At 36.2% G+C, this 16763-nt stretch overlaps 1 protein-coding gene across 1 annotated transcript; it reads right to left on the bottom strand.

The window, feature by feature from the left end:
• Positions 1-337: 337 nt before the first annotated feature.
• On the bottom strand, positions 338-2645 carry LOC117402489 (left-right determination factor 1-like). The gene is made up of 4 exons (XM_034003688.3): positions 2195-2645; positions 1519-1762; positions 1150-1389; positions 338-1033 (listed from the first exon to the last, which is right to left on the bottom strand). Exons 1-4 carry the CDS (start codon positions 2457-2459, stop codon positions 694-696), a joined length of 1089 nt encoding a protein of 362 aa, XP_033859579.2. The 5' UTR covers positions 2460-2645; the 3' UTR covers positions 338-693.
• Positions 2646-16763: the final 14118 nt, after the last annotated feature.

Here is a 16763-nt window from a genome sequence, read left to right as displayed (position 1 = left end):
TGTTCTCAAGACCACCAGAAGAGCTGGATGACTCACATTGCTTTGTAATGTCTGCTTTTCCATTTTAACATGAACCTGGATGCACACTTGTATATATTTAACATAAACCTGTATGCACACGTGTACATATGTAAGTGCATTATTGTTTTGGGAAGTAGGAACCCAATTAATAATGAATTTACCTGAAGATCATGGCCTGCATTCTGACGTTTTTGTTTTATAGTGCAAATATTGGAAAAAATGTAATATAAATACTGTTCAAGGGAGTTTAATAAAACCCTGAATAACGCAATAGCATCTATACTATAGATAATTAATCCAACAAGATACCAAGTCATTGAATGTAAATAATTTTATTAGTAATTCTACTGGTTTACTAATATTAGACAATATACAACATAGGAGAATATCTTACTATGCATTAATGCAACCCAAAAATATATCTCTCTGGATCTTTTCTTGGGAAAACCATCTTTCCACAAAGCAGAGGGGGTCATATTGAATGCAAACATATACAATTTTAAGCTACAATATATACATTTAAGTGCTTATAAAAGTGTGGTTTGTGAATGAATAACATACAATATGACTGCAGATGCAAAAAAAATAAAAACAAATAAAGATGTTCTAACAAATTGTAAGATGAAGTACTAAGGCTTTCATTGATGGTTTTGCATGCAGTCATATCTGTTTTTAAACAACTGATATGTTGTCCATCGTACAGCCACACTTTTCGACAATCATATTAGGGAATTCTGCTACTTCAATTTCGGTGTATTCTCCTTTTTTCACCAGGTACATCATGGGCAGCGGGGTGCTTTCAACAACAGCACAAGTCCGTTCTCCGTAGCCATAGTGACGAAGTGGATTCTTTAGCTGTTTGCACCCTCCTGCGCAGCGGAATGCCTGGTAACCGGCTGGCTCGATGATCCAATATTGAGTCCAGGTGAGCTCCCTGAAGTTAATGAAATATTCCTCTCTGCAGCAGATGTTGTTTTTCTTTGCAGTGCTTTCTTCACAGTCACCACGAGAACTAAAAGAAAATAAAGAAAATACATTTGTTGTGTTAATTTAATTTTAATTATACAAACAAAAACAGATATTGTATGTAAGATGCTGTCTCCGGACCATAGGGAAAATGACACTTACCCGAACTCTTCAAGATTCAAGGTGTAGAGGACCAGTTCAGGTTTCCCCAAAGTTCTGCCTGAAGTGCCTTGAGATGTGAATTGTACGCATTTGGCCATCTCAGCAGCATAACTTCCCGGCCTCTCTCCTTCAATCCAGATCTCTAAGTGCATGGGGGCCTGTCTGTTGGTTTTAAGCCAGTATTGGACACCTTGTGTTACATCAAAGCTTTTCCAGCCAGTTTCATGAATGGGCACCAACCTGTCAGATAAAAAGAAAGAAACATTGTTAAAATATGCAAAGATGTAATTGGATTATGAAGTATTATTGTTATGAATATTTCAGAATATCAGCATAAAAGTAAGCAATTAACATGTGTTTGTGTTTTACCTAGAGTCCACCAATGAAGTTCTGTTGGATCCATCTGCCAGAATTTCAACCCAGTAGACACTGACTCTAGCATTATTGACAGGCCTGTGGCTCCTTTTGTCAGGCAAAGGGAGCTTTTTGGGTGCTTTCTTGAACAGTTTGAGTTCTGCCATTGTGACTTCGCTGTTTTCTGGGATTCTGGCTTCCATATCAAAAACCATTCTCTGGCGGGTGGTGTCTGAATACAGAATTTCTCCAGATATATCTAAAAAAAAAAAAAGGAGAGGAAAAAAATGGGTTTTTAGCACATTTTTCCTAAATTAACATATTTAAGACAGACTTAGACTTAACAATTTGGTCTGAATCACTCACTAATGTCACAATTAACCAGTATTGTGTGGTGAGAGTAACTTGACAGACTGCTGCAAATTGTTCAGACTCCAACATCATAAGCTAATACACATTTCTTCTTCTGCTAGCCAAACTAATGCTTTACATTGTACAGTACAGGATTTCAAGTTTAACATTCCACTAAAATATTCACTGTATATAAGACTTCTTTTTTGTGATTATAGTTTGGTTGTAATTGTATTCTATAGTTTTAAACACAATGTTCCATATAATGTGGAAATGTATACGTTCATGTAAATACATAGTAAAAATTAAATGAAGTTATCTATAGTATAAGTGAACATACCTGCATTTCCCGGGATACCTCTTAAGATCCCAGCCAGACTAGGCAGGGATCGCCTCTTCCTCGCATTGTGAAGGTTGAGCATAGACATGTACTTGTTCTTGATGTGTGCAGGGATGACCAAATTCTCCAAGTCCCTCTTCTGGATTTTGGGCACCTCATTTAGCCCCAACTTCTTTAGCATGGCATCTTTCATATCTTCATGAGTAAATCCTTCCACCAGGACTATTAGCATGGCACAGAGCACCCACGTAGTAAAGTTGCCCATCTTAATATGATACCTTCTTAATGTTTAAGTTGCTACAGCTTAGACAGCAGGATCAATTCTAGTGATGTTCACTGCTTACAGAGAATGCCTAGTGTGGCGTTGCGCTGGCCTTTTATACAGTGGTTGGCAGTTACATCCCTCCATAGACTAAGCTGTTCACACATGATGAGGGGGAGGCGACTAACTTCATAGTCAAGGGCTGGACTTCAAAATCACACCCAATTCAGAATATAAAGACAAATTGTCATTTCTCAATCTGCCTAGAAAATGATGATAAATCTTCACCTAAAATACTAACATATATTGACTTTTAGTGACTTCTTAATAATCATTTCAGATTTGTTTTAATTATGTTTAGTTAAAACAGCTAAACAGTTTAAAGCCAATTAATGAACCACTAATCCTTTTATCAGTATTTTTCAACGAGAAATTAAAGCCTGCACATCTTTGAAGATTAGTGCACTTAAACAATAGAGAATATTTTTACATATGCATTTTTGTTTTCTTTTAAGGATTAAGATATTTCCCATTTCTTCAAAGTTAAGTCTTATGTCTTAGGTAATGGTGTTTACATTATGTATTTACTTCTACTAAATCTAGTAATTATACATTCAGATGCATTATTCAATATACAGGAAATTAATTTAGGTATATAAAGCTCATTTGTTTCTTCAGAACATTGAACCTTTGATTATTTAAAATATTTAAATATAAGTATATAATATATGTAATATTTATAACTTGTGTCTTTAGAACATTGAACTAATGTGGGTTTTTATTACTTTTTGTAAAGTTTTTGCTTACCAGAATGTACAGATATGCTTATATAATATACATTATAATGGTTAACATTCTTTATTTGAAAATAAATGTCATTTAATGTTCACATTGTTTAATGTCTGTATTTTCTATTATATCTTTTTATGTATTTAATGTTGTTGTTATTTATAAAAGGTGGTATTCAAAACCAGTCATAAAACAAAAGAGCATTTTAAAGGATCACAATTATTCAGCAGCAACAACAGCTTTGTAGCCTGTTCCACACACTCTCTACACACTCTGTGGTGAGTGTTTGAAATGATCAATCTCCAATAAGATAAGAGTTCTACTGCACAACTTGCTGTGCATGATTGTGTATAGATATTTTGAAGCAATTATGAATTACTTATTCAGAAAAATATGTTAAAAGTATATATATATTGGTGGTCCTGAGTGAATATTTCTATTTCTATTACGAGATCTCATTTTGGAATCTATCTTGCATTAATTCAAATTCAGTGGCAGAATTACTCGTACTAAAAACAAACATATCAGTGGTGATAATACAAATGTTTCAATAAAACGTCATCCAGTGTTATAATTATTGTACAGTTATAATTCATAAATGCTCTATAGTTATAAACTAAAGCTTGTCAATGTACTTTTAGTGTTACAATAAAAAAAACACACTCCATTGCCAAACTTTTTTTTTACAAATATGGATAATAATAATACATTTTGTATATTCTATATCTTCCATTATTATAACACTATTATATTAGCAAAACACTTCAATCCAAAAAAAAGTGTACAGATGAATGCACATGTGGCAGAGAAACAACATATATATATATATATATATATATATATATATATATATATATATATATATATATATATATATATATATATATATATATTATTTGTTTATTTAGCAGACGCCTTTATCCAAGGCGATTTACAGAGACTAGGGTGTGTGAACTATGCATCAGCTGCAGAGCCACTTACAACTATGTCTCACCCAAAAGACGAAGCACAAGGAGGTTAACTGACTTGCTCAGGGTCACACAATGAGTCAGTGGCTGAGGTGGGATTTGAACCAGGGACCTTCTGGTTATAAGCCCATTTCTTTAACCACTGGACCACACAGCCTTGCAATATATAAAATATATATAAAATCAGTTTGTATGACCTCTTGTCCAAAGTCCATACTGAACTACTGGACCCCAGCACAGTCTCCTGGCAGCAGGGTGCCACTGTAGCCACCTGCACATTGCAGACTGCAGACTGTATTTGGTGTTGCTTCTGCCTTGTTTGCATCTACTGTTTATTTTCACTGGATGTTGTAAAGTAAAGTCAACTCAGTTAGTGTCCGTTAGCACGGAAATGTCTTTTCTGGGGTCTCCCACTGTCTGACAGTCGCTTGTTAAACATGTGCTTGGCCACTCTTTAAAAGAGAAATGTGTATTCCAATCCTGCCCCCCGTGCTCCCTTTACAAAATACAATTATTAAGCAAACAGACAGTTAATCCTGGGCAGAAGCAAGGATGTTGATTGGAAAGGTTTTCACAGGGTGATGATTATCTGTTTAAATTGCAGGATTTGTCCTTCTCTTTTTGTCACACAAATGCAAAAAGCCAGAGGAGTTTTAAAATGGTCTTTTTCTGCGTATGTGTATTGGGGCTTCACGCTGCACTGGGATGTCAGACGGGATTTTGAGCTGCAGGAGGGGTAATCCCTTTGATTGGCAAAATGGGGACATAGAACCCACAGATTAAGTTCTTGTTTTACAAACTGTGTTCAGTATTGAGAAATTCAAAGTGTAAGAAATAATACATCCTAAAAACAAAAACACATCATAGTGCAAATGTACATTGCTTATTTTGAAAATATCCGTACATGTTTTGCACATAAAGGTTACACTTTATATTGAGTTGCAGGAAGTTGAAACAATACAGTATTTATACAAAGAATGTACAATGTCTACAGCAATTATTCAGGCTTTTTTTTTTTTTTTTGTAACCTTTTATATTGAGCTTGAATGTTGCAAAGCCTTGTTTGTATTTAGTATACTTTCAGGTAACTTGTAGATACAATTCAAACCTTTTCTCCAATAATTTTTTTTTTAACAAAGAGCCAGATGTGCTCAAACAGTTATTCAGAATGCATTGATGTGAAAAATATTTACTAGATGTTAATGGAAATAATGCAAATAAAAAGCATACAGGTTAGTATAAGAGTCACTGTTTGCCTCAAAATGGTGAAAAAAGCAAAGTACTCGATGCTATCCAGGTTACAGCAAAGGAGAACTTTAAAAAAAAAGCTAACAATACCACACCAGACAATGCGCTCTATACTACAGATATACAAAAACAAGACAGCATGCAACCTGAAAGGCAGAGGGAGAAAGAATCACCACAGAGCGACGAGACTGTGTCAATGTTCCCGAGGTCAGAAGAAACAGAAAAGCGAGTGCTTTACACATTGTGCAGGAGCTAGTTGAAGAATAAGGTGTTGAGGTGTGGGCACAAAGAAAAGATTCACTTTTGCCCAAAGAATAGCTCCCGAAGCCAGATGCTTTCTTTGTCAGCAAAGTCATTTGGTAGATGAGTCCAACTTGAATTTGTTTGACTCAGAAGGGAGAGTGATGGTGTTGAGAAAGCAATCAGAATAATTTCAAGAGGTGTGTCTGCAGCTCACCATGAAACAATGAGGAGGCAAGTTTGGGGTGTATGACAGCTTCAGGTGTTGGTGAACTTGCACTACTAGAAGGCAACATGAATAGAGAAATGTATACGAATATTCTGCTTGGGAATCTGAAGAAGTCAGTCAGGAATTTCAATGTAAAAAAAGTTTCTGTTCCAACAAGACACACATCTAAACTTGTACAAGGCTGACTGGCAGAAAAAAAGGGGACTGGGTGAAAGACTGCCCCCCACAGTCACCAGATCTCAATCCTTTTGAACATTTGTGGGATAAACTAGGTTCCAGGATGAAGGGGATAACTATTAAATCTAAAGATGATTTATGGACAAACTTGCAGCACTGAACCAGACGTTTGCAAGTTGGCCTGTAGTATTACAAAAAGATTGCAAGCTGTTATTAAAGCAAAGGGAGGTCGCACTAAATACTGAAAATGTATGCAAATATTAAAAATATTAAAATGTATTATAGGAAAAATTTTATTTACAAGTTGCCTGAGTATATACTAAATACAAATAAGCAACACTGTCTTTGCAACATTTAAATTCAGTATAAAAGATAACAAAAAATAAGAAATGTGGTACTACCTGAACAATTGTTGTTGACATTGTATTTTGATTGTTTAACTGGGTTTAATGGGAAATGTGATTTTATAATAATACATTCAATTTCATTTTTGGTCATTTTTTGTATTAATACATAGTTATTTTATAGCTTGATTTGAATTCTTGACACATTATTATTATTATTATTGTGCTATATGTCACTTTAGTGTTCTTATTGGATTGAAAGAAATGTGCTCCTTATTTGGTGTGTGCTGGAAAGGTTGTGAGAAGGCACAATCTTTTGAAGTAAAGTCATTAAGCCTGATTGTCATCCGTATCAAAGACTTTACCTCCAGATACCTCTCCATTTAAAGACAAGCCATTCACAGTCTGGGCTGGAACCCATAATATGATAAGCCTTTTGAAGCATTATTGAATTTACCTTTTTTCACTTTATATAAGACTTCTCCTGGCTGTATGTAAAGGTTAAAGCTACATGAGGGTTGAAGTAGATGACCAAGAGGCCCTATTTTGAAGTAAATGAGAAGTCATTCCTAATTCTAATTGGAGCATAACAATTGTAACAACTTGGTTGGTGAGGGAAACAGATTATTTATTGTGAGAATGTGCTTCTGACTTAGTTCAAAATCAGCGTCACATTGTATTTTTAACGATGCAAATAATACATATTTTGAATGAAGATATTTCAGCATAAAGGGCATTTACATGAAGAATTACATATGTAGATATGTTTTTTATTTGTCATATAGATTGATAGATAGATAATGTATAGCAAAATGTTTATTTTCTATAAAAATAATTTAAAAAATAAAATAAAAACGCATGTTATAACTTAAATAAGTATCATCAGCAACTGATAACAATTAAATGTTTGGCTTATCAGCCACGTATTTTCTTCTCAAAAACACAGACGATAAACTGTTCTTTTTTGTTGTTGTTATTGTTGTTGTTGCTTTTGTTTTGTTTTTTCGTTTATTTATGTTTATTTCCAAAACACCGACGTCTTACTTGGGCCGTAGCTTCCGTATGTCAATACACAACTCCGCTAAATTACCGAGTTGATCCAACATGTGATATTACACCGTCTCTGCCCCTTCCCATCCTAATTAAAGAGGTCTCATTGGGTAAAAACAAACAGTTTAGAGGTGCTATCCTTCTTAATCAATGGTCTATAATATCCTGCAATCTACAAAACATGTGTTAATGAAAATCTGCAGATTTGCATCACAAAATTCTGGTCATTGTCTCATAAACTCTTAGTCTGCTAAGAAATAATAATAATAATAATAATAATAATAATAATAATAATAATAATAATAATAATAATAATAATAAACTCTTAGGCAAAATAATTTGAGGGGCGAACTGAAACCAAACGTTCTCCGCAATACTGTATCGCCTATAGGTGATGTCAGTGGTAATTTGCAAGAAAATACCACTTATACTCTGAATTACATCAAACATGAAATGGTAATATGAGAAACGCTTTGTTGTTGTTTAATGTTAAGCATCAAAGATATCGCGTTGCTACTGGTAGGCTATATTTAAATAGCCTATCGTATAGGCCTACTTGTAATGTATGACAGTTATTTACTATATAGCATATGAATGCATAAAGTAACGGATATATATATATATATATATATATATATATATATATATATATATATATATATATATATATATATATATCCATGGAGTCCCCCTAATCCCAAAACAGACATCGCATTCTATAGTTGAGATTCGCAAACTACACAAAAAGGACATCGCATTTGCGGATCAAACATGATATTGTCAAAATATTAGTTAAATCCATAACCCAGGTAAATAACGACACGTTGTTATTAATATGAGAAAATTGCATGTGATAGTTTCTTTGCTTTTTTATTCATCAAAATGCTCACGGACAAAGACACGCATACCCCAGCATGTACTAAATCACCGTGAAACGTCACATAATTAAAAAAAAAAAAAAGGAAACATTTTGCATTGCTTTTGTGCCCCGTCTGTGCACATTTGTCTTGGTGCAGCTTTCGCCCTCCCCTACAATTATATAAAAAAGGGTTATTTAAGATTCTATATAGGACCATTTGGTTCTATGGGTAGCCTCTAAAGCAGTGGTTTTCAACCTGTGGTACGCGTACCTTTACTGGTACGCGACAGGCTTGCCACTGTGGTACACACTGACAGTTCTTTATGACGATATGATTCCTCAAAACACAATGCTCCCTCAATCGCACCATCGTAATGTATCAATCTGTCTGTACCAATGAATCACAGAGAAATGAGAAATTATGATGCAGGGCTCCAGACTGCAACTAAAATGGTTATAAATGCAAAAACAACATTTTGACAGCTGTTTTTAAGGTGTTAGGCACAAACATTATGCATCTCCCTTTAAAAGCAAGTGCCAATAGTTACGAATGCGACAAAAACGCATATCACATGTTTAAATAAACTGTAGTGCGAGAAGGATGGTAACAATTTGATCGAATAAAAATGCTTTTAAGTGCAGAGAGGTGCTGTATTAACACCAGCAGAATACGGGAAACCCAGTTTCTTGCAAACGTGTGTGATGGTGACCAAACGTGTGAGTACTGTTTTGTAGCTTAAAATTAACAGTTGCATTTTAGAAACATAGAACAAGAACAGCAACAAATAAAAATACACTTAAGGTTTGTGTATTGCACACGTGCCATCAACAAAATGCCCTGGAAACTTAAAATAAAGAAAATAATTAATGAAGGTCTGTAATGCAGCAAAAGCGCAAGAATTAAACAAACAAGCAAGTGAAAAGGTTACCGTACCAAGTTGAAAAAAGTTATCTTTGTGAACTCCGAAAAAACAACGTTATCTTTCGGCAGTCAAATTGTACAGGGTCTAAATAAAGTTTTGAGTCAACACAAATTGATTTTTTTCGTCTGTTGAGTCTTGCATCATAGATATAATAGATTGTGTTACATTACCGTCAGGAGTTTAAGTATGATTTAATTGCACACGATTCCATAGTTAGATGATGAGCTGATAATATCTCTTCAGCCAAAGACTCATGAACAGTAAGAGCATCGTTACCATGATGTAAAACAGTATGTAGCGTGAGCTTTGTACTAACGCAGGGTCAGCTGTTGCAGGGAAAACAGTTTATTTCTCAAACTGACCATTAAAAAATTTGGCAGCATAACACACAGAGTGACTGTAATTAGGAAGTGTACTATGTAATTTAACGGTATGTAAATCATAAGAGCTGTCTGTGTTACCTGCTGTCAGATCAGGACTTCACCAACACTGAGCACGCGAGCTGCAGCATGCTATTCCCTATATTATAACTGTACACAATTAAAGTTTCGGTCACCAATTCAATACACAACACTTGCAAAATATTTAAAATATAAACATGCAGCATTCACTGCTGTCATGAGCTGCATAGATGAACCATTCAGCAGAATGAGGCAACAAACAAGTGAGTACAGCCAGAAAAAACCTGGTTGTAATGGAGTAGGTCTCGGTTTTACAGCAGCCGTTTAAGATTGCACATAGTTACTGGTACACCTGGTGGTCCCTGCTGGAATCACTGGTACTTGAGATGAAAAGGTTGAAAACCGCTGCTCTAAAGCAGGGGTTCTCAAACTTTTTTTGTTGACGGACCCTTTTTCACATGTAACATTAATCACGGACCCCCTACTGAGAAACTGACTGACACAAGTATATAAAATGTACTTATAAACACACTGTTAATAATGCTTAAAGAAAAAAAGTACACAGCACTTACAGATACTGTAGATGTCAGTGAGATGGGTGGGCCTGCTTCTTACTGCAGAGTCTGTCTATCCTTGGTGTGATGGTTGACAAGCAAACTCGCAAATCATTTTCCACTTCTAGTCGGGACCTGAGCTTTGTCTTCATAGCTGCCAAAGCAGAGAACGATGCTTCACATATATATGTTGTTGGGAAAGGTAGCAGCACTTTCATGGCTTCTTTTACTAAGACTGGGTACTCCACTGCAACAGTTGGCCAAAACTGGTAAGGGGCTTGTTCCTGAAACTTAATTTTCAGCGTGCGGTCACAGGAGAGTTCGACCAGCTCTTGTTCTGCTTTTCCACTCAAGCGACAGGTTGACTTAGCAAAAGTTGAAAATGGATCTCGAACCCAATCGTATTCCTCCATGTTTAAATTTTTAAAGTAAACTCCAAAGTACTCTGCCAAAGTTGAAAGGTGAGCAACGATAGTGTCTCTCACACAGTCAACTGTCATGCTGTTCGTATCCAGGAATTCTGTCATTTGCGGAAACATATCGGAGATTCCATTGCTCACTCTTGTTTTCCAAATGTCTAGTTTCTTCATAAATGATGCAATCTTGTCACTCACCTCAAGTATGGTTATATTGCCCCCTTGTGTGGACAGGTTCAGGGCATTCAACAAGTTAAACATATCTGCAAGGTATGCAAGCTTCGTGATCCATAGCGTGTCAGAAAAGTTTGTGGCAAGTGTAGGATTATGCACAGAAAGAAAGCCCAGCAGTTCTTTGCGAAGTTCGAAAACACGTTCCAACACTCTGCCGCGAGATAACCAACGCACCTCCGTGTGAAACAATAATTTATCATATTCAGCACCCATTTCGGAACACAACTTTGAAAACAGCCGTGAATTCAAAGGCCTGGACTTTACAAAATTCACAACTGTCACAACTGCATTTAGAACAGCATGTAATTCAGGTTCCATTTTCTTTGATGCAAGGGCCTGGCGATGCAGCATACAGTGTGTTACAATTACATTTGGGTTTATAGCTCGTATTCTTGCTACAACACCATTCCTGTTGCCTGTCATAGCGGCCGCGCCGTCTGTACAAACAGCAACACACTTCTCCCAGTTTAGAGATTCAGCTTTCATGAAATCATCCAATAACTTGAAAATGTCTTCACCTGTTGTACGTTCTGGTAACTCCTGACAAAAAAGAAAATCTTCCATAATTTCCCCCAACCAAACATAACGAACATAAACTAACAACTGTGCTGCATTACCAACATCTGTTGTCTCATCAAGCTGAATTGCAAACTGCTCACACGTACGTAGCCTTTCGGTGAGCTGACATTTCAAATCACTTGAAAGCTCTTCGATTCTCCTACTTACTGTGTCGTTAGAAAGTGGTATGGCCTTCAGTTTCTTCGCTGCATCTTCGCTAACCATCACTTCGCACATTTCTACAGCAGCTGGAAGAATCAGTTCTTCTCCAATAGTATGGGCCTTTTTACTCTTTGCAATCCGAAGCGCTGTTAAGAAGGATGCTTTCAGAGCCTTTTCTGGAACCGTTGTTATGTTTGTCATTTTAGTTTTCTGTTGATTGTATTCTTCTTTCTTTCTTTTAAAAAAGTCTGTGGATTTATCTTTGTATTCTGGGTGCCTTGTAGTAAGATGTCGTTTCAGCTTTGCAGGTTTCATTGCTTCATTTGACAGAATTTGTAAGCATACAACGCATTGCGGCCGCCCATCACTGAATTCCATAAAACCCAAATCAATGTAACTGTCATCAAACTTTCTCTTCTTTTGCTTTTTACTGGATTCAGCGTTGTCACTGCCTTCAGCACAACTAGCAGTACATGGACGTTTTAAATACTTATCCATTTTTCTTAATGTTTGCTCACTCACTATTTATTTTCTCTCTCACTAATAATATCTTTCACTTCCACCCGCCAAATACGTCTCAGACTGACGTCACTGAGCTCTTGTCGTAGGCATTTCTGCATTTGACACTTATTAGTAGGCTCACCATAGTTTTCATATTAACCGGCGAGATTTGAGAACATTTTAAAGTTGCCTTTAAACTGCAGTATGTTTTTTATCTGTAAGTATTACGCCTTTGTTAATATGAAAAGTTAAATTAATCTTGCTGATTTAATTTTTTTGATTTGATCGGGAGTGCAAATTATTAGGGCAATATTAGTTATTAATAGAATGTAAAAAGCGACAGTTGACACTACAAAAAAAAACATGAATGAAAAAAACATTTAATCATTTTAATTATTATTATTGCTGTGTACGGAGTTACGCAGGTGTAATGCTTAATTTACACGTTACTTTATTTCAGTTAAGGGTAACATTAAAATCCCATTCTGTCTCCCCAGTGGTGTCTGGGGTACTACTGTCCTAAATGTTAGTGACTCTTACTGTACTATGTTTCTGTACATGCACCACTAAGTAATTATGATTATATGCGTCTGTTCCGGTAGGCATTGCATACGTGCGGTGATATTTTTTCCCCCCTAATATTTTGCGGACCCCCTGGGCAGTCTCTAAGGACCCCCAGGGGTCCGCGGACCCCAGTTTGAGAACCCCTGCTCTAAAGAACCCTTAACAAGGCTTAGGTGAAAATGGTTCTTATAGAACCATTTTAAATTGGCGGGTAGGCACATACCATATCTAGCTCCTGTTTCTGTAAGAAATTTGTGAGGTAAACGTTAGGGTAATTATTTAAATCCGTATTAATTTACAGTTGATATATTTATATAGTTAGAAAATGGTTTACCATTATGTTAGATAATGTTTTATATTTGTTGTTATAGGTTAATATAGAGAGCAACTATTATTATTATTATTATTATTATTATTATTATTATTATTATTATTATTATTATTATTATAAATACGTTTATTATACAGCTAGTATTCGGAGGTCTTTAAAAATTCCTGTCAAACACACATACAGTATATATGTTAACACCCGCGGCTAATATTTACTGGTAACATTGTAATACGATACTACAATATTCAAATTAATAGAATACAAGTTGGTCGTATTAATTATTAATATATGGCGTGACTTTTCCAGGAGCTCATACTTTTAATAACCACAACCATAGGATATATTAATCCCACAGTTCATGGAACAAATTACATAAGTGGTATACTAGCTTCAATTTAGGGGGGAAAAATTGTAAATAACAATAGTTAGCAAATAACCGTTGATACTTTATCAGTGTTTCCACAAAAATACATTTTTTGCCCTTCACAAATATTTTTTAATTTGTGAATTTATTGTAAATTAATTTATTAAAGTTAAAACAGGAACTTCATATTTCACTCAAATCCGAACAGGTTAGATTTACGCTTAGATCAGGACAGAAAAAACAAAACAAAGAAAACAGTATTCATTCTGAGCCATTCTGTGTGTAATTTGCTAATTTGCATACTGCCCAAATACAACTCGCCTTGCGTGACATCATTTGTTGCTGCTGCTGGCTCTCTCTGCTGGCGATCTCACTCTGACTGCAAATAAGTCTGTCATTTGTTCTCACTAAATAAACACATTATCGTAATACATAGCCTACAGTAAAGCTGCCCGTGTCTGAAATTGACTATATGTAAACCGAGCACTCGCTACTGCTACAGATTACAATTCACAAAGAAACAAATGTACTAAAATCTAATTTTGAAAAGGTCTTTTTTTTAATTATCATTTTCGTGCTTAGCTGTTTGTTCAATAATACTAGCTACATTAGTGCTTGTAAATTATAATGTATATTGGGGAAGGGTTCAGTTAGTTAAAAAATCATGTAAAGTGTTTTTAAATAAGATATGAATTGTATCATTGTATTATTTGTCAGATGCCTTTTCCAGAGCGACTTACAGGTGTTACATGGCAAAACAATAATATAAGGTTACATGCAAAAACAATATTTAAATCCAGTATATATTATATAAAAGTATTGCAATAGTTCAAGGATAGTTCATCTTATAATATTTATCTACAACAAAACTGACGCCAATAAAATGCAATGTGTAATAAAATCATCAGAAAATATCATTTTATTGCTTAAAACCTTGCTGAAATGTATATAATAATTGTATTGGGGTGAATTTGACACACATAGCATTACTGTGTTTTGGCAATGTGTTCAATTACTGTACTTTTTTTCCCCATTTATTTCAGATTAAACAATGGTTGAAACATGGAACACAGAGGGAATCTGTAAATGGCTCCAAGCTGTTCACCTGGAGGATGCAACAAAATTATTTTGTAGTATTTAATGGCCTCTGTATTTTACAAGTGTTCTTTTTGTAGTGTAGTAAAATTTACAGTATCCAAGTATCTAACTCATTTACAGCTTTCTCACCAAATTTTTTTTATAGCTGTAGAAGAAGCTATAAAAGTGTTGCTTCTTTCAGAAACCACTTATACAGGAACCACGGCTGACCATCAGGATGAAATTCAAGCAGACAATGTCTTAGACAATGACAGGGTTGAATAATGTGAAATAGAACATAACTGTTATATTCTTAATTTTGATGGGCTTCTTTCTGGACTGAAGGAGAATGTAGTTATTTTTCTTTTATAAACTTCAAGAAAAACATTTACTTCCCAAAGTTACACAAGACATGAAAGTTTATTTTGAATTTCTTCCAAAAAAATGACTCTGACATTATTAAGTTCCACCTTGATGAGACAGGATTCCAAATAGAAGACCACGAAGATTTAAATCAGTTGCTGTCAGATGAAAGAGTATTTGACTCTGCCTTTGAGTACGTAGAATCAGAGTATAAACTTATGAAATATGCTAAACATAACTTGAATCTTGTACAACCAGTTCAACGTGTTATTGGAATAAATAGTAAAGGCACACAGGATACATTTCAATATGTCCCAATCCTAGATGTTTTAAAGCTAGTTCTTCTGAAAGAAAACATCTGGGGTAGTGTAAATAGGAGTTGTGAAACATCTTAGGAACATAGGAACATAGGAAAGTTTACAAACGAGAGGAGGCCATTCAGCCTATCTTGCTTGTTTGGTTGTTAGTAGCTTATTGATCCCAGAATCTCATCAAGCAGCTTCTTGAAGGATCCCAGGGTGTCAGCTTCAACAACATTACTGGGGAGTTGGTTCCGGACCCTCACAATTCTCTGTGTAAAAAAGTGCCTCCTATTTTCTGTTCTGAATGCCCCTTTATCTAATCTCCATTTGTGACCCCTGGTCCTTGTTTCTTTTTTCAGGTCAAAAAAGTCCCCTGGGTCGACATTGTCTATACCTTTTAGGATTTTGAATGTTTGAATCAGATCACCGCGTAGTCTTCTTTGTTCAGTTGACATACTGAAGGATTTTGTTCACGGAGAGAATTTCCAACGACCACCTTTTTCTGGAGACCAACAGTTAATTCGAATTCACTTATACACTGATTAATTTGAAATTGTTAATCCTTTAGGATCAAAGAAGTCCATACATAAAGTCAGTGCATTTTATTTCAGTATAGGAAATACTGAACCAAAACACAGATCTCAGTTGAGACACATTTATCTCTGTGTCCTTGTTAGGCATTGTGACAGAAATACATTGAGTTTTGGTTGTAAATCTCCCTCTCGACCTGTGAGGGCGCTAAGCAGCGAAAGTAGAGTTCTTTGGACGGGCTGGCCTGACAGTTCTTTCCCCGGGTCGGGAAGTCGATCAGTCTGGAAGGCGGCGAGACTCTGTTGCAGGAACGTATTGGCCCAGAAGGGAAACAACGTAGCAGCTGCAGATAGTAGAGACAGCTGCACTCGTTTACCAAGGGGTCATGCTTGATAGCATAAAGGGGATGGAGAATCGCAATCTACTCCTTCGCTTGGTTTTGAGCGAGAGCGAAACTGGAAGGACCTGGAGAAACCCAGAAATATAAAAAAGGATTTGTGAGTGTTTTTGTTTGTTTGTTGCTGTTAGTAATTGTCTTTTTTTTTTAAATATAAATTTAGTCGTTACCAATTATTTTTTTATTATTTTCTCCCCAATTTGGAATGGCCAATTATTTTTTAGGCTCAGCTCACCACTACCACCCCTGCTCTGACTCGGGAGGGCAAAGATGAACACGCTGTCCTCCGAAGCGTGTGCCATCAGCCGACCCCTTTTTTTTCACACTGTGGACTCACCGTGCAGCCACCCAAGAGCTACAGCGTTGGAGGACAACGCAGCTCTTGGGCAGCTTACAGGCAAGCACGCAGGCGCCCGGCCAGACTACAGGGGTCGCTGGTGCGCGGTGAGCCGAGGACACCCTGGCCCACCTAACCCTCCCTCCCCCCGGGCGGCGCTCAGCCAATTGAGCGCCACCCCCTGGAAGCTCCCGTCCTCTGTTGGCAAAGGAATGGCCTGGACTCGAACTCGCACTGTCCAGACTATAGGGCACATCCTGCATTCCACTCGGGAGCATGTAATTGTCTTTTGTTTTGTAAATCACTAGACGGCTAGCACGTATCCGGAGCTGTCGCCTTGGGCCAGCACAACCTGGAACAACACTACACCACAGTCACTGTATAATAT

Source organism: Acipenser ruthenus, chromosome 5, assembly GCF_902713425.1.
Source record: "Acipenser ruthenus chromosome 5, fAciRut3.2 maternal haplotype, whole genome shotgun sequence".
NCBI classification, from domain to species: domain Eukaryota; kingdom Metazoa; phylum Chordata; class Actinopteri; order Acipenseriformes; family Acipenseridae; genus Acipenser; species Acipenser ruthenus.
The sequence above is the reverse complement of the archived record's forward strand: the minus strand, read 5'-3'. Positions and strand labels throughout refer to the sequence as shown.

Excerpts from the sequence above, each read along its gene's own strand:
- LOC117402489 (XM_034003688.3), bottom strand. The coding sequence starts at position 2,459 with ATGGGCAACTTTACTACGTGGGTGCTCTGTGCCATGCTAATAGTCCTG. Across the intron at positions 1,390-1,518 it reads ACTTCATTGGTGGACTCTAG|GTTGGTGCCCATTCATGAAA; the intron begins GTAAAACACAAA and ends TTTATCTGACAG. Across the intron at positions 1,034-1,149 it reads TTGAATCTTGAAGAGTTCGG|TTCTCGTGGTGACTGTGAAG; the intron begins GTAAGTGTCATT and ends ATTTTCTTTTAG.